Raw genomic sequence first — 18,655 nt, 5'->3', positions numbered from 1 at the left:
ACCCAGGAGAGACTTATGTCTCCCCGGTGAATCCTTTCAAAGAGTGTGGATTGCCACCAGTCAAAACGACAAATAACAAGAAACTATTAGTAATTTTTCTCCCAAACTTCCAATCAAGCAACATTTGCCTGAAGAAACTTACTGGTGTTGAACCATATTATTAAAAATTATATTGACTATTATATTGGTCATTGGTGGCTTAGTTTGAAAAACACACAACATTTATCAAAATTAAAATCTTACTATCTTACAATTATTTTTTTTCAGAATTTCATGTTTTTAATGAAGCTGAATTTTTCCATGCCAGGATGTAGCCAGATATTCTAATTATTTGGTTGGCATACAGCTGGTTCAAGTATTTACTAATAAAATAAAAGACACACAACCTCTTTAGTTACTGTCTGTCATTAAATGTAACCCTTTAAACTGAGACAGACAATTTGTTGGGAAATTGTTTACTTTTTTAAATTCAAAAGATTATTTAAACTGGGAACACAATGTTTTAATAAATTTGAGAGGTCACAAATTGTGTCGGTATGGCTTCATGAGTTTCAGTCACACCATTTGAATTAAATTGAGTAACACCTGTGAGTTTACTTTAAAGCAGCACATTACTATATAGCTACCTTAAATAACAAAATCAAGAAATATCAGCAAAAGAATCAGGAAAAGATTGTTGTTTGTCATTGGATAAAATTTCCAGATGCCTGAAGTTACTATGTTCATCTGTTCAAATAATTATATGCCAAACTAAACAGCTTGGGAATGGCCAGTCATTATGAGGATGGATATAGGGTTTGTGTCTAAGAGATTAATGTGTTTCGGTAAGAAATGTGCTCATTAACTCCAGAACAGAAGTAAAACCTTGTGAAGAAGTCATCCCTCCAAAATTAGAAAAAGGTTTAGAAATGCACTGAGGGCCACATAGCCTTTCTTCAGCTCTGTCAGGAGAATTTGTTCAAGATTTTAGATATTTTGAGAGGCTTTGAGAAAGGACACCACAAAATCTGAAAAAGCAATTTTACAAAATTTTTTAAAATATATGTTCACTAATGAATCTCAAGAAAGTTAAAAACTGTTTTCATCAAAATATTTTCTTAGTCATTCGCATTTAGCAAATGAAAATAATTATCTTCACGAATCCCAAAAATAAAAGCAGACTACAATATGATGTCAGACAGTGAAAGATGTGGTTACAGGAATTTCTAGATAATGTATGTCAAATGTGTCTCCTAATGTATGCTGTGTCCACATTTAAATAACAAAATGTCACCTGTTTAAAAAACTGAATCAGCAGAAAGAGTCTCATCTCTCTGACAGACAGGAAGCTGCAGCGGCCAACATAATCTCTCTGTCACTATTCTAATACTGAGGACCTCATATAAAGGCTGGAAAAGCTTCTGGGTAGAGCGTATGGAAAAACCCATATATTTAAGATTAAATCCACTTAAAAAAAAAGTCTCCACACAATATTTAAGTTTTAGTGTGTTAGTGAATTTCTTGAAATATGCTTTTACATTGCAAAAGTTGTAAGGGATGCAGAATGTGGCAAAGCATGTTTTTGTTGTTGTTCATGATGACTTAGTAAATTGTTTGGACCACAACTCTAATTCAATTAATTGGACAGCCCTTTATCTCATTTGCAAATGATCAGAGCAAACAGTTTTGTATGGTTGCACACCTACTCTTACCAATACATCCTCTTTTAATTTTCTCCAATTCACTTGCAATAACTGCAAAAATATATTGAAATATTGCAGCGGCATACTTTATTTGTGCATTTATAGGTGCCTATTTATAATATAACTTAAATACACATGTTCAAAAGCTGATTTTTGATCCCATTCATACAGTGTGTAAATAAAAGATTATACCACAATTTTTTTAGCGTGATGGTTCAAAAAGTAAATCATATAATTTTTTAAACGTTGACACATTTTCCACACATGACTTACTTTTTTTCCCCCATCAGAACTATGTCAGATTACATTTAAATAATTTCACTCAACTGTAACTCAAAGGACATCCACAATCTGACTAAAAGCCTTATCATGTTTCCTGTAAAGAACATAGCGTTGAAAGCTGATAGCTCTGTCATCAGGGACTGCAGAAAACCAAATTAGACTCTCCTTCCAACGGTCATGTTTCTCAGAAAACATGGCTATGTGTTGTAAAAAAGTCGGCCCAGAGGGATAAATGTGGACATTTCTCAGACCACAGAGCTGTGTTAGGACCAGAGGTTATATGTTTCATTTGTTTGTCACAGCTGAGCTCTGTTAACTGAGATCAGAAAGCTCAAAAAGAAAAAAAAAAATGTTCTGCTCGAGTACTCTTGCTTTCTGGAGAAGATCTGATCAAAGTACAATGGAGGTGTTTAAGAAAATGTGATCACTCCAACTTTGAAATGTGGTGCTGACCTGATCATAAGATCCACAAAGGTTCATGTGACAATAAGGCTGCATGAGTCTTACAGGTCTAGATATGTTGAATTAAAGGATTACATCAGGAATGAGCTGTGTGGCATAAAGCTGACTCAATGAATAACTCATCTATTAATCTGCTTAATCCTCTTACACTGATATTGCTGCATACAGTACATCATGTCAAAAATACATTTAAGGTAATTTCATTTTTTGTCCTTTTAACTTTTCTGATGAAACCTGTCTGAATTCATGCATCAGAATGGATCTATGTTGATATTTTGTTAGGGTTAGGCCTGCACGATTCTAGAAAATTTACCATGTGCTAACGCTATATGTAGACTTTTTGCAGCATAATATTAAAAACGTTATACTATTGTGATAACAATGTTGCTTGAAAAAAATAATTGTTTCTTGTTTGATAAAGGACAAGCTGGATAAAACTGAAATATGAAAACAATTGTATTGGTTTATGGTCACACATTCAGAATACATAAAATAAAGGCTTGCAAAAATATTTAAACAGTGAAATCTTTTTAAATTTCATAATGTGTCAGCTTGCATGACATCATTGCCCTGACTCTGTACACTGTTCTCTGCCAGGCTGCTGCTAAACTTCTTTAATTTGACCAAGTTTGCTGTTTTCTCATTTACTGCACTGTTGTTCCTGTAACTCCAGCAACTTTCACAAACAGTTTTCCAACAACTCCATTTGTAAATCACCAATCAAGTCAGTTCTGAGAAGATCATGAAGCCAGAATGAGCCGCATTGAGTGGAACACAGCAGTGGAATGCTATGCAAAATCTTGCTGACATCTCCCCCTGACCTTTTTTTCTTACCATTTTGATGGATGAATGCAGAGTAGAGATCCTCTTGTTAGCTGAGTTCTTTCCATGTTTGTGAAATGAATTACAGTTGATCCTCTTTGTAGTATTTATGCACACAAACCATACATCATCACACCCAGGAGAGGCAACGCAGACTCATGGTACAGTTCCTCCCTCACTTGCCAGCTGAGGTGGCTTCAAAACCAATGTCAGCTGACAAAACATCCACTAACATAGATGATGTACATGTCCTAGATATTTTCCAGGCTATACCTGCAGGCACTGTGGAAGAAAGTAAAGTCATAAGTGACAGAAGGTCTCAAAGTTTTTGCATAAATTACAGCTCTATTCATTCTCTTCTCTACTTTATGAATACAGAATCTTAATGGATTTTGGAACATTGTCTCACAGGATGCAAGGCCTATGGGGTTTTAATGGCTAACTTAAACAGCACTTAAACAAAAACAGCTTGGGTTGTGGTTGTCACTGTCTTCATCTGGAAACCACGATGTTTCATAGAGTGTAGCGCTGAGTTTTCAAAAATAATGAGCTGATATTAAGGTTATAGTTGACAAGCCAGAAGCAGCATTGCTGTCAGCCATCATGGTGCATAGGGCTGGTGCTACAACCTACACTAGGACTGTTGGTGAATGAGACAAAGAGAAAGTTGTGATGACGTGGGGAGTGGGAGCTCTGTTTCCTTATTGACCAGATATTTTCAGCGTAGTCAGGAGTTTGATGGATATCTTGTAGAAATGAACTGTGCACTGTATTGCCCAGAACACCACAGTCACAGTTTAATCAAACTCAACATTGACTGCAGTGCAATGCCTAGGGCCAGGGATGTCCATGCATTTTGCAAGATACACTTCAAAATTTTTGCTATGCAATACATGGAAAAGATCTGAGTTTCAGTTCAGAGTGCTGTGGCATTGGTCTTATTTTTGCTCTGAAAGTCACAAAAGATGTGGTCATTGAGTTTGTAGTTAAGTTTTAAGTGTGGAAAAGGCTACTTGAAACTTTTAGATACGTGTGTGAGAAACAGTCTGACAACAACCTGCTCTCCAGGGGAATTATTGTGACTTGCTGCTGCAGTAAGTAACAAAGGTTTATCCTCACCGTCTCTGGTGACAGCCATTCATTCTTGAATAAAATGTTGTTTATTGCTGCCATTTTAAGCCATTCTCAATTCAAGTTCCTCAATGTACATTGGAATATAATGGGTCACTACTTATGGCAGTGTTAGAAGTCCTTTTTGATGTTCTGCAATAAATTCAGAATTAAATTATACTGCTGTACTCAAGATGCCTGCTGAAAGTAACTGTTGGGCACATGTCATTCTGTTTCAAAATAAATAAACCCTCAGTCTCTTAGGCTGCAGGTGAAGTTGCAATAGCTGCACAAAAAAAATCTAATATTACTGACAAAGGAACTATAACAAAACTACCTGTCACATCACAACCAATACACGAGAATGGTCAGACTAAGATAGTCTGTTTATCTGAATTTATTTAGATAAATAACCACGAGTCAACAACCAAAAGTTGAACATAACTTTTGGTAAAAAAATGACCATTATTTAAGGAAGGTGACAAAATGTTGCACTGGCTCTCAATTATGCATAAAGAATGGTTGTCCTACATGAGCTATGCAGAAATATTTATACCCTTAAAAAATATTTTTTTTTATTTTCACAATAAGTTTGTCTTAAACCTGTACCATTATCCACAGTTGTTGTGAAGAACCCCGACAAATCTTCCTTTTTGATAGGGTTTTAGAGTCAGTGTTTGTGGAAACTCCCAAGGCAATAATGTGATGGGGACTGTAGGTCATCAGGCATTCAGATGTTCTTGTTCATGTCACAACTAATGTGTCTGCTGATCTTGATGCATCAAAGAGATAAATCATTAGGCTCACCAGGCAAATTACACATGCAACCCCCAGAAAGACGTGGAGGTTGCAAACAAGAGAAAGGTCAGAGTAGTCAGGCTAGTGTTGTGAATGTTTAATATTGTGCCCTTTAAGGTGGTGCCAGACTTGTTTCAGATGTGATCGATCAGAACTCATTTGTGGGACTCTTTGTAAAGGTGGTTAGGCTGATCAGCAGATGGCAGCACTATGGCTCATTTTCTATTCAGCTGTGATTGGATTCCTTTTCCTAGAGGACAACCATAAAGTAATCCATTGCCAAGGCCACTTTGCTGTTCTGGTGTTTTAAAGAAAGTGGTTTAGGATAGCATAAATTATTTAAATCTTCCTTTTATATCAATCAGTCAATCAGATTTAATTCACCTAACAATGTTTATCCACTTAAATGTACTCCAAAGTCCTAAAATAAGTAGATAAAGTAGAAATTGTTAACAACCAGACATCTTATGAGATATAAAACTGGGAAAACACTCAAAGCTAGATATTTACATCAAATCAAGCTACATTTTCCATTAGCAGATGGAAATATATTTACATACATTATCATAATATATTACAATATTAAGGTATTAATATACATTTTGAGTGTCCTTCCACATATTTCTCAAAATAGTTTGCTGAAACTGCACCCCATTCCTCTTGGCAGAACTGGTGTAACACAATCATATTGTTAGGCCTCACACACCTTTCAAGCTCTGTGCACAAATTTTCTGTGGAAGTGTGATTTTGTGGTTGCACCACTTCAAATTATTGTCTTATTTTTCCATAAGCTACTTTGTAAGTACCTCGGTGGTGTTCTTAGGGTTATTATCCATTTGGAATATCTACATTTAGATATCCAAAAGCTTGAACAACTTGGCTGATGTCTTAAGATGTGTAATCTTCTTTGCTTATTATTTCAACTATTTTAGGAAATTCACAGTTTGTTTTTTTATATGCAGTGAAACACCCACACAACATGTTGCTACCATCCTCACACTACCTTATTGCTCTAATTATTTTGGAAACTAGCAAATGAAATAAGTATGATAATTCTTATTCACCTGAAACAAAAACATTTAGCCTGGTTTAATTTCAGACATTAAAAACAAAGTGTTTGTTGGCTTTAATCACACAAACAATGTTATAAATGTTAAACCATTTTAATATTGTCCCAAAAGTTATTTGTATGTCCTTATTACATTTTTCACTTATGGATGTCCTTTTTTGACATATTGTGAATCTTTGATTTCTTATGTTAACAGCAACATAAGAAATCAAAGCTGTGAAAGTTGATGAGGGTGGTACACAAAACGTCTGGAATGACTCAAACCGCCTCAATGTGCTGGACACAAGAAATCAGTTGAAACAAATGAGCTAACAAAAAATTTAAATTGGAAGATAGTGAAAATGAAGTGTTTTGTTCTCTTTCTTATCTTAAACAGCTTGAGATAGAAACTGGAGATGTTTGCAGCATTCATTCTCCTTTTTGGTTGTCACTTCCAAGCAACAGTAGAACAAACACCAGCTTTTTCAGCAAACTCTCATCTGTTTTGTCCTTCTCAAGTTCATTTACCCTTGTCATATCTGCATTGCCTTGTATTTCAATGTGCTCTGGGTCAAATTGAAAGCATTGAATGCTACTCAATGTACAGAAATTACTGTTCTGCCGAGATGACAGTCCTCACATGTGTAATCTCCCAGGATGACTTGCAGCATAAAAGACATGGTGATGTCCGTGTGGCAATATTTTATTTAAATTTATAAAATCTAAACAGTCCATAGTTTTTTTTTGCGTACTGTTTTTACAAATGAAAATCTTTGAGTCTGTCTCTCTAGAAAAGTCATTAATATACTTTTACAGTAATTTCTTTGCCAAAGAGCGTTTGTAACAATATTTTAAATTTTTTTATTCAAACCATATTGTTTTAAAAAAAAAAAATTTTTACAGAAGCTAGTTAGGTGTCTCATCATCATTGGGTTTATGTTTGCAATGAACTCAAAAACAGTAAGGAATGAACATGTATGGTAAATTATTTGCTTACTTATTCCAACATTTATCATCATTGTCACACCTCATGCGCTTGCTTAATATTGTATAACCTTACTGGAAACATCTGGTTAATAAAACTAATAATTCTTTTAAAAGCCAGTAAGACCACCTTCGCTCCTTGGTCCTCATCTCCATTTTTTAAACTGAAGTTCATCACTTTAATGTTGCTATTTTTGTCTTAATTACACCAGAAACCAGTGAATTTTCTGGTTCTGGTGCGACAGGAAGCGCCGCATATATGCTTCACTGCACCTACAAACCACTTACGTCACAGCTGAAGATACTGTACTGCAAAGTTCCCCTTACTCTCCTTTTAGAGCAAAGGGGCTGGCGCTGGCATGGTTCAGCGAGGCGCTCTGCACGTGATGACTGCTGTGAGATGCGGCTTTTGAGGGATCATAAATTATGAACAGCTGTGCGCCCATTCTCATAATTTTTACACGACGATTATCATTTTGTGCTCTTTTCATGCCACCAGAAATAGGGTGGTAGTGGTTTTCCTTCTCTCTGCCTTTATGCCTGCACGTTTCCTTTCAGACTAAAAATCCACATAATTTCTTTCCTTTTTTTCTCATATGCTTTGCTGCTCTAATTTCCAAACAAATGTGGCAGTGAGGCATATTGTCTTGTGTGGAGCATCTAGAAGTTGCCCATCATGCATACACATTGCATCTTTACCATATTAATATTGCATCAGTCTCTGCAGCCCTTTCTGTTTCGGTTGGCATAATGTGGAGCTGAACTTACATATTATAACACATAAACCTATTTTTCCTCATCAGTTCACCATTAACGCCCACTGCATCTTGAAATAGGAACTTTTTTTTTAACAATTGGGGCAGACCAATAGAGCAATTCTAATTCACTGCTGCTTTAACCGAATGCATTTAGTGAGATGAAGGACTTCTTCCATGGCTACATCTGCAAGTCGTATCCGATTAAATCAAGCCACCATAGCTCATAAGCTACGTAAGAACTGAAGCATACATTCCCGTCACATGTTTCAAATGCAGCATGAAATAATAAGTTTGCAGAGTCCTGGAGGCATCATCAAACTTCAAACTGTGTTAATAAAAGTGGAGAATCTATTTTGGGCCTCCCTCACGTCCGACACAACTTCATTTTGACCTTTTATTACAGCGATCAGTGAGTAATCTCCTGACTGCACCCTGATGTTGCTGCATCGTGTGTTCAGAAATCAATCCAGTGAAAGCTGTTTGAGTAAAGACAACAGGGCATTTTAACATTCTTTCTCATTTTCCTGGTTATCTTTGTGACTTTCTTCCTGCTTAAAAAAGGAAAAGAAGACAAAACCTCTGGAGCTGAGCGTGAACATCTCCACGAATTAAACAAGAATCTGCTTTTTAGACATGATTTCAGAGATTAGAATAGTGTTATAATTGTAGATTGTTTCCATGGTTTTAATCAAACAGTAATTGTGAAAGATATAGTGAAATAATGGATGTAATTTTGGGACACACACCAGAACAGCAACCAAGGCGTCCTGTAGATGCTGCTGCTTCGGAGGCTTTGTTCTCTCTGAGTCGCACCAGATTAGATTGATTACTTCTGGCATGCACATTTTATTTGACTTCATTGTCCTCCCATTCTGTTGTTAGTGCTTGTGTCAGAGATGTGCATATTCTGTGTTTGTGTACATGTACAGCTGCAATTAGCTGTTCTCAGGAAGCGTGTAGAACAAGTCGTAACAGTTTTATTGATTGGATATTTTCAGAGCAAATATTTTATGTTCATATGAGTGAGAAGCAGACATACTATGTGATATGTAGGCCATTTTAGCTCAAAGCTGTAGCTGAAAGAAGTTTTTTGCATGGATGTTCCTGATGATTTCATCCATGTGGTTGTGCATGTATGTTGATGAGTTTATTTGCATGTTTCTCATGTTTGTGCACATGCAGGGAAGTAACGTGATGGAGGACCAAGATTTAAGAGACATGGGGATCACTGACCCGGGGCACAGAAAGAAAATCCTCCATGCAGCACGTGGCTTTCCCAAGGTACTTAACACCATATCCAGAAAAATAGACTCCAGTACTTAAACAGCAGATGACAATTAGCCAAAATGAAATGAGATAAAGGTTTTTATTGTAAATGGATGTGAATGTGATATTGTTCCCTTCAGGATTGGTTGGAAGTTATAATCTGTACATAACAGTAATCAGTTTTAGGCCAACAACTAAGCCACAAATGAAGCTGAATGGAATGGATTTGTTTTGCTTTATTACAACATAATTCAAAAGAGAATTGCAATATTAATACATAAATATAGATTTTTGTGCAGAATTCGGATTTCCACTGCTCTCATTTTTTATTCATTACTTATAATCTTAAACTCACAAAATAATTAAATTTCCTTATAATCTACTTTAGGAGATTCTGTTTATTGGATGGAGAGATGAATGAGTTCACAAGTGGATGCGGAGATGACGAGGGAATGAATACCATTTTTTTACAACATAAAATTATGAGCTATTTGTTATTGGTCAGATTTGTATTTTTTTTTCTGAACAAGACATAAAAATTCAATTGGTTTGCAAATTGTTGTGACAAATTCAGAGGTCTGCAACTTTTTCCATTCAAAGAACCACTTTTTCCCCCAGTACTACAAAATAAAATTCACTTGGAGCTGCAAAAAACAACAACAAAAAAAGCCAATCTGATTTTACAGAAGAAGAAAAAACTATTTTGTAGAATGAGATGAGATTTTCTGTAAATATGGAAAATTAAGAAATATAGGTAGGACAGTTTGAAGTTTGCTATGTTTTAAAAGATTTAAGAGGCATTTAGTTTTAGATATTAAAAGCAGTTTTTGCATAATAACTAATGGAAAAACTCATTAAATGACAATTTCTTGCTGCATCCATAATCAAAATGTTTCTCTTTTGGTTTCGTAAGAGCCACATTGGACTGGCCAAACAGCCACGTGTGCCTCTGGAAGCCCAGGTTGCAGATCCCTGGACTAGTTGAAATTGTCTATAGCTTGAGACTCTATGTTAGGATAACATGGCAGAACTCCGCATTGCAAGTGGAACTCACAATGGAAAATTGGATTTAGCACTGCTTCCTCTTTTACTCCTAATTTGACATTAACACCACAGCACTTGCTCTCCTGCACCTGTCTTTCTGTCTGTAGGTGAAACCACTGGGTTGTGATGGCAGCACATCTTTAGCCTCTTGGTTGGACGGCCTTGGCCTGCATGAGTATCTTCCCAACTTTCTCTCTAATGGCTACCGAACCCTGGAGTGTGTGAAGAACTTGTGGGAGCTGGAAATTGTCAATGTAAGAGTTGTTTAAGTATTTAACTTTAAATGTTTAACATGTTATAATGAGCTGATATAAAATTTCACTTTTGTGGCAATGAAAACTTTCTCACTGAAAGATAAATGTCATGGATTCTGTTTGAGGTTAAGAGGCATTTAATACTCGAGTGCAGAAGAATCAAAAAAAGTGTTTCAAAGATAGAAAAAATGTCCATAAAACTACAGCTCAGATGCTTTAGAAATCATAGAGTAATTAGTAGATAAATAACAGATAATATAAATTAAGTTGAAAAGTGGGTGAGGGATGACAGAAAAAGTCTAATTTGGTTTGGTCCTTAGGGAAATATTGTGACATTTTATGGTAATCAGTGATTATAAAGGAGGACTAATTTGTTATGGTCTTAAAACGGATGATCCAACTGAGAGATGCATGTTGCATTTTCAATCAAGCAGTTCTTAAAATTGCACACATTTTGTGAGTGGAGCTTTCTTTTAATTAATTCTCAAAAGCAGTTTGAATTTGTTTTTGTAAATGTCATACATCATCTGTGACCTTTTATTAATTTGATCCTTGTTTATTGCTTGACTTGAGTCAAGTTTATTTGAATAGCACATTTCAGCAACCAAGCATCTTAAGGTGCTTTATATGACAAAAGCATAACACAATTGACAAACAAAAGCTGAAAGATACTATTCCAGTGACAGAATAGAGAGAAGTAATGAAAAGTTGTATTTCAGTCCAGAATTAATCAATGTTCTATTTATTATTAATCAAAGGAAAGTCTAAGCAAATAGCTTTTAGCCTTGTTTCAGCAGTTTTGCAGTTTTTTGGAAGTTTATTTCAAATTAGCACAGTATAATAACCATTGCTTAAATTCCTCATTTAATTTTGTTTGGTCTTGGACATTCTAACACATAGTTGTACTTTGATCAAAACCTCTCTGATGTAACTCTGACTTCATGTTCAGTGCTGAATCTAATCCTCCAACTCAGTCTCAGGTCTTTCGACTGGACTATTGTGCTTGTTGAAAGAAAATTAACTACCACAGCATAATCCTGCCTACACCATTTTGCATGGTGGACCTGATGTGTTCAGGGTGTCAGTTACCTGCCAAACAAAATGTCTCTTGGCTGCTTCTCTGATTAACACTCTCCTTGCTCAGCCAGTCAGCTTAGGTTGATGACTAAGGTGTAAAGCACTCATTCTGTATTTGGATGATTTATTGATCAGTTCTCTATGTGTTCAAACTTTGCATATTGTTTTATAAGGTGAAAAAGACAGTGTGCAAAAGATTAGGTGTTACAGATCCCAGTCTTATGGTTTATTTGTAATATTTTCACATTTTTGAATTTCATGGATGTTCACTATTCTTGATGGAATGGCTTTTTCTCTGCTGGAAATGTATTAGGTTTCAACCCTTTGGTAATCACCAGTGCGGCTTCTAACATTTAGCTCGCCATTATGTGAAATGTTATTTATTTTAGCATTTTGAATGTTAGCTAGTGCCATGTTTATTGAGGACATCCAGGCAAACAAAGTAGATGAGCCATCGTTGTCTGCTATGTAAGTGGATAATAGCACAGAAGCTGGGAATGAATGTGCTTGAAGATATTATATTATGTTTGCAGCGTCTGGTGGCAGTAAACAAAACGGCAGCGCTGGTAAAATTGCAGAAAGAGCTGCAGTAGCAGCAGCCAAGCTTGCTGCCAATGCAGTGGGAGAGGGACGGTGTCCAGCAGACTGCGATGAAGAAAGATGGGGGTCTGAGTGCATGGCACATTACTCTCCGTGTGCAGAGCAGCAAGAACTGCCTGTGTGCATCTTGGCAGAACGCTCTTTGCCCATTACATTTTCTACATCCTCTTCAGCATTTTAGAGCGAATAGCATGGAGCTTCTTGATCTACGATCCAGGTCACGTTTCCAAAATCATTCCAAGGTTCTTTTCACTATAGTTGTGTTCACTGGTTTTGCTGGAGTTTTTGTGGAGAATAAAAACATAACCAGAAATAAATGCACAGACTATTTGCTTTTTCTGCTTCTGAATAATAGAACCGATCAGACAAAGTATTACATGAGCTTGTTCTGGAAGGTTTTGTACCAGGAACATAATTGCAAATGTAACATTAATCACTCAACATCCACCCTTTGAGGATGAGCATGAATGTTAATAGCCAATTATGCAAATATATAGTATTAAGGTGATGAGATTTTACTACATGAAATGAATATTTGCTTCATTCTGCAAGACTTTTAGACTTATGAGCAGATGTGGTTCTTGTAAATGGTTAAGCAGAGATTGTACTCATAAAGATGTTATTCTGTTGTGCAATTTTCCGTATGGCAGTCGGAAAATACAGCTGCACTGTCTATATTTTTCTGGATAATGTTCTGTAGGTCTGAAAGGTCCTCTCTGTTTTCGTAGCTCATCATCCAAATATGGCTTGTGAATTTTAGAGCATCCCAAGAAGGACGCAGTGTTGTACTTTAGGCTCATGGCAAAACAGATTGAAGCTGAATTATTGACGAGAGTCGCTTCTGTTTGCCAGCCAGTGAAGAGTACATAGCATCAAGTCCGCCAGTGTGTTTTTATATTTATCTCACTTAGCTTTGTCTGGATAAATTGTTCTGTATGAGATATTCATATGACTGTGAAATGGAAATTCAGAGTGATACTGTTCCATCCAGGTCATTAAGGTCGGGCCCTTAGGCCACAGGAAGAGGATCATTGCATCTCTAGCAGAGAGACCCTATGAAGAAGCTCCCTCTAAATCCCGTCGGCTGTCCCCAATTATGGTAAGACTGATTATGAAGTTTACATACTTAACACTTAATCTGCCCTCTTTGTTATTTTGGTGCTGCCTTGTGGGAATTAACTTCCAACAAAAAGCGATGTTTGGCAGGGAGAATTGTAAATACATCAATGTTTTCTCAGTAAATATAAATCTGATGAAGTTGTTGACATGGTAATTATATCAGATGTTGGTAGCAACAAAAATAAAAAGAAATCAACATAGATAAGTCCACAAATGATGTGTTGTAAGTACCCTGAATATCCAACTGAAATACGTTACATACTAGTAAAGATGCATTTTTTTTTTTTTGCAATGACACATTCTAATTGGATCAAGTATTTGCCTGGTACAATTTTGACCTTTTTTTCCACTCAGTCTGTCTTGAAAAATCTTGAAGGTTCTGTGGACATCGTCTCAGACATTCAGGTTTTTTCCCATAAATTTTCAGTTTGTTTTAATTCAGATTATGGAGCTATCTATACAGATTTATTTGCCTTCTTTAAAACTACCTTAGAGCTAATTGACTGTTTAATTGACTGGATTCCCCAAGTTAAAAATACACTCTGGTTTCTTATTCAGAGTTTTGTCCAGACTGTCCTGGACTAGGCCAGCTGCTATTGACTGCAACTGGTATAGAGAATAATTGCTTTTTAAATATTGTTACATTTTAACTATTTGACTTTCTAAGCTGAAGGTGAATTTCCAGGCTTATTCTCTGGTCTGGCATTTTAAAAATCACAAGTCATTAAAACTACAAATAGAAACAAAACTATTTAAAAAAGCAAGAAAACAAAACATAAGAGAAAAGTGCATAAGCATAAAATTGGCACAAAACAATAACAGCAGAGAATAATAGAGAGAGAAGAAAATTGCTGCTCAGTATCGGCTGTGCGAGCAGCAGTGTTCACAGCTTTGTCTCTGTTTAAGCCACTGTTTCACTTGGGAGCTCAAAGCTCAACTTTGTTATTACTGGTGGCAAGCTAGTCTAAATATGGAATCCTTTGCATGAAAAACAACAAAGTTCAAAAAATGTTTTTCATCTTTTGAAACTCTCAATGAAAGTCTTAGTTATGTTGATGCTATTTTCTGTTGTTTCCTTGACAACTATAGGCTGTAAAACTGAGTCATTATTACCAAGTCCCAAGACAAAGGGCAGGAGAGAAAAGGCAATAACTGTATGAGCCAGATTATAAAAAAACAAGTGCTGATCAGAGATGAAAAAGCTTGTAGAAGTAGTCTTCTACTGACGATGTTGGTGAGCATTAGCAGTTACATCATGCAGTGCTGCAAGGCTTGTTGAAAAATAAACAACATAAGGAATGCTGTTTTCACTTTGATTCTTGCCTAAAATTATGAGTCTGTTTTCTGAGCACAACTATCTTATATATATATAAGATAGTTGTGCTCAGACAAGCAGATTATCAGAATGTTGAGTGGAAGGAAAAACCGTGTCAGAAAAAGATTCACAAGCAAAATTGATAATATCGGTCTTGAGAGGCTTTTAAATCAAAACAGACTCATAATTTTAGGCAAGAATATATATATATATAATATATATATATATATATATATATATATATATATATATATATATATATATATATATATATATATATATAAAGAATCCAATTTTTTTTAGCATTGAGGCCAATTTTCTAATATTCTGATATTTTGGTTTTAATTTTAATAATAAAAATTAGCATAACAAAATATTTGACAATTACCACAATGTGTCCAACAAAGCTTTCTCAAACAGAATTGCTGAAATATATTAACCTTTTGATTGAATTATTGAAAAGCACCTTTGATCGTGATTTTCAGTTGCTTTTGGGATCAGGCAGGAAGAATTGAGACCTGACTGATTCACATTCATCTTCTGGCATTGTGTAGCTGAGAAAATAGTGACTGTGTCGACATCTATTGTCTGCATGAGTGACGGGGTAAAACATTTTATGTCCTAGCATTTTCTTAAACTGCGAGAAAGGTTTGTGAACTAGCATCGCATGGTGAAAATCTGCTCTTCAATGAGTATTTCCCAAGAAGCTATTAGATTAACTCCACCAGAATGAATTCCTGATTCTCCAAAACATGATTAAACTAAGGTTTTTCAGCTGCCAGTAAGATATTGACACCCCATAACAGCTATACCAACCCTCACTGAAAAAGCTGTGACTTTTTGATTATTTAGACTGCAATGCTTTTAGTGGATTCTTTAATAAGGTACAGAAATTGCCTTTCTGTAATTTAGTTGGTACAGTAGATATCTAATGTGCATAATTAGAAAGGTTGTTCAATTTATGTGCTCTGTGTAAACTGTAACTTTATATTTTCTTTAGATAGCATTTATGTTTATATATTTTGGATAAGTGGAGATTAAACCCCAATAGAGCAGAGCGATATGGACTAAAAGTTTTATTTTGTTCTGATAACATTAAAGTGATGATAAGAACTGCTTTTTAAAAGTAACTGTCTGACTTCTAATGTGTCACAACAATAACAACCCCACAAACCCAATATAAAATTAACCAGTATCGTGTGGTCAACAGTTTTATTTTTAATTCATTACAGAGAAAGATGTTTGAAATGTGGCAGTGATTCAGTACCACTTAAATACAAAGGCTGATTTATCAGGCAGATTAAACTGTGCTAAAATAAACCAAGAGAGCAATCTATTGTCAAAAGATTGGATGGAGACCAGGAAAACCAGTGCTGTCAAAACATTAATCTACTTGGTGTGCCTCTGTGTGTTTTTCTGTGACAGTTCCATGACCTCCTATCCCAGACCACTTCGCCCCTCAGTCAGTTGGACCCCTACACCAGTCGCTCCATGGACATGCTCCTCCCCCTGACCGAGTCGGACCGGAGGCGAAGAGCAGTGGATCAAGACTGCAGTATTTCGCTGCGATCCTACAATGAGAGGCCGCGTTCTGTAGTGAGTTTCAACTTCTTTCACTTGGATCTCAGTTAAAGAAGCCACCCACTGCAGCTTATTATGAGAGAATTAATGGTTTAAAAAATGGAGGAGGATTCAGCATATTTGCTTTCTTCCCAGAGGCAGAACTGCTATGTTCATCCACAGTTTAATATAGCAGTATAATTAGTGGGCAGATTTTAATTCCATAGAGCCTTGCTCTAAATAATGCATCTCTGTCCATTTATGTGCAATTATCAAATGAATTTTCTACAAAACATCTTAACGTGGTAAGTTCAAAATAAATTAAATGGTAACCTTTCAAATCCTACTGCTGTGTCCTATGGTTATAAAAACTGCAACTCATTGCATTTATTAATATTTTTCATGTTCAGCAGACTAAACTCAGTCAATTGTCCCTCAAGGCTTAAATAATTGGATGAATTTATTCAAGCACAGATAAAAAGGCTGACACAAAGGTTGGCAAGATTTTGGTCCAACCCCTTGCTAAATTTATTATTAAAAATACATAAAAAAGGAAAAAAACACATTAATTTTCACTCTGTTCTCTTGCATTTTGCGCAGCATCATACATTTATATGAAAATAACATCAGTGGATGGTTAAAAAATTGGCTGCATTAAATAATAACCCAGCCCTGCAGCTGTTTTTCATATCATGAAGCTTAGCCTCCCTGGGTGTCTTGGATTATTTTGCGTGAGAATGAGCTAAAAATATCTCTGTGATCAAATTTTAGCATTTGCGAAAGGTCAAACTGCGACACAAACAGTCAAGCTTGCACGCCTGGTCTCTGACTCAGTCAGGCAATGAGAGAAAAAGAAACAACATCATTCTGGAAATGAAGAAATATGTTCTACTGTCTGCTTTAAATGACATCTTAAATCAATACCTTTCTGATAGAACTTTGGTGTGTTATTATCACAAGTATATTTTATTCTGACAAGTGATTTAGGAAGGAGCTCAGCACATGCTGCACTGACCTGAAGGCTGAACATGCATGAATATTTATGAGCCTGCTCGGATATCAAAAAACGACTTACCAAAAAGTGCTGACCAGACAGACTTCAGATGCTTTTGCTTTAATATGCAGCAGTTAGAGGTCTTGTAACTCAGCAGTTCAACAGAGACACAAATTAGTATCGGGAGTCAAAAGGTCTTTGAGTGTTCTTTGAATGTATTTACCCAAAGTAGTGCAAAAATCCCAGTCTTACCTGTAGAAAGTGGGATGCAGGGCTGTGACTCTGCATCTCTGCAGGACAGACACAGTGAACGACATAAAGAGTCTCGATTGAACCTCCGGCCACCGAGCCAATCTGCCACGTACGCCACCGTGTCCGCCTGGCATCACCAGCCTGAGAAGCTCATCCTGGACTCCTGCAGGTACGAGGCAACAGTAAGTATCCTTTTCTATCTTCAGCACACGTTTCATCTGTTTTTGTTTCATTAAATAGATATATTTTTTCTTCTCTTTATTTGGTTTTGATCGTCATGAGCAATGAGGACACTGAATTCTGAACTGTTTTGATTTATCTCTCCCCTCAGTATTTAGGATCATTGATAATCAGGGATTTACGAGGAATTGAGTCCACACAAGATGCCTGTGCTAAAATTAGGGTGAGTTAAAGAATTTTGCTTTTCTTCCCACTCCAACCTAAAAAGAACAAATACATGTTTTTGTTCTGAAGTTCATTTATCATGAGAATTTGAGTCTTATAGTGAATAATTTAATATTTTTGTTGTTACACAATTGTGTCAACCTTCCATATACAGGCTCAAAGATTTATATGTGTCCCTCAGAAGGTTTGTCCATACATTCTGGAATAATTCTAGTTGAATATTCAACATTCTTTGGCCAAACTGACAGAATATCTTCAAATCAGTTGGTTTCCTGGGACAAAAAATAAATTAAAACTTATTCCAGAATTTCTTCCATCACATAGAGACCTTTGGAAAAACATTTCTGAAACATCATGTTAGCTTCCTTTATCCCTTCAAAACACACTTTTGATATTGGCATGAGCTTAGGTTTATACAATATATATGTAGTAGTACTCACCTTGCATTGTACAAGTACCAAGTTAGTGAAACTCAGTGTGATGCTTGACAGCTGGCACAGTGTCAAGCTGTCAAGTGTTAAAAATTTCACCCTGATCCAAACCTTGCTTTTCCACTCAATTGTGATGCAAATTGTGAGCAATTTTATTTATTCAAAAAACATGTATTCATCTTCTAGTTTCAAGAGAATCAACCAGGACAAGCAAAGTGTAATTTCATTGGTTGTTGATGTAACTTATCAAAAAACAATATGTAGAAATTTGTCTGTTTTTTGTGCCTCTGGTAAGGCCTGACGGTTTCAATTTTGGACCAGATGCTTGTTTCTTAGTTGACACCCTCTTAAGTTTATCGCAGTGTAAAACTGGTGTTACAACAATTTCTTCA

General features: G+C 35.9%; 1 protein-coding gene across 4 annotated transcripts in view; it reads left to right on the top strand.

Moving 5' to 3' along the window:
• anks1ab (ankyrin repeat and sterile alpha motif domain containing 1Ab) overlaps positions 1 to 18,655 on the top strand; it is a 52,850-nt gene that overhangs the window by 19,373 nt on the left and 14,822 nt on the right. For all 4 annotated transcript variants that reach the window (XM_055050203.1, XM_055050200.1, XM_055050202.1 and 1 more), the window contains 6 exons: positions 9,129 to 9,227; positions 10,364 to 10,510; positions 13,179 to 13,286; positions 16,047 to 16,217; positions 17,472 to 17,609; positions 17,759 to 17,830. In XM_055050203.1, the coding sequence (XP_054906178.1) occupies positions 9,129 to 9,227; positions 10,364 to 10,510; positions 13,179 to 13,286; positions 16,047 to 16,217; positions 17,472 to 17,609; positions 17,759 to 17,830 (735 nt within the window). The remainder of the gene's footprint in view (positions 1 to 9,128; positions 9,228 to 10,363; positions 10,511 to 13,178; positions 13,287 to 16,046; positions 16,218 to 17,471; positions 17,610 to 17,758; positions 17,831 to 18,655) is intronic.

Source organism: Poeciliopsis prolifica, unplaced genomic scaffold, assembly GCF_027474105.1.
Source record: "Poeciliopsis prolifica strain line A6 unplaced genomic scaffold, Auburn_PproV2 SCAFFOLD030, whole genome shotgun sequence".
Classification (NCBI taxonomy): domain Eukaryota; kingdom Metazoa; phylum Chordata; class Actinopteri; order Cyprinodontiformes; family Poeciliidae; genus Poeciliopsis; species Poeciliopsis prolifica.
The sequence above is the reverse complement of the archived record's forward strand: the minus strand, read 5'-3'. Positions and strand labels throughout refer to the sequence as shown.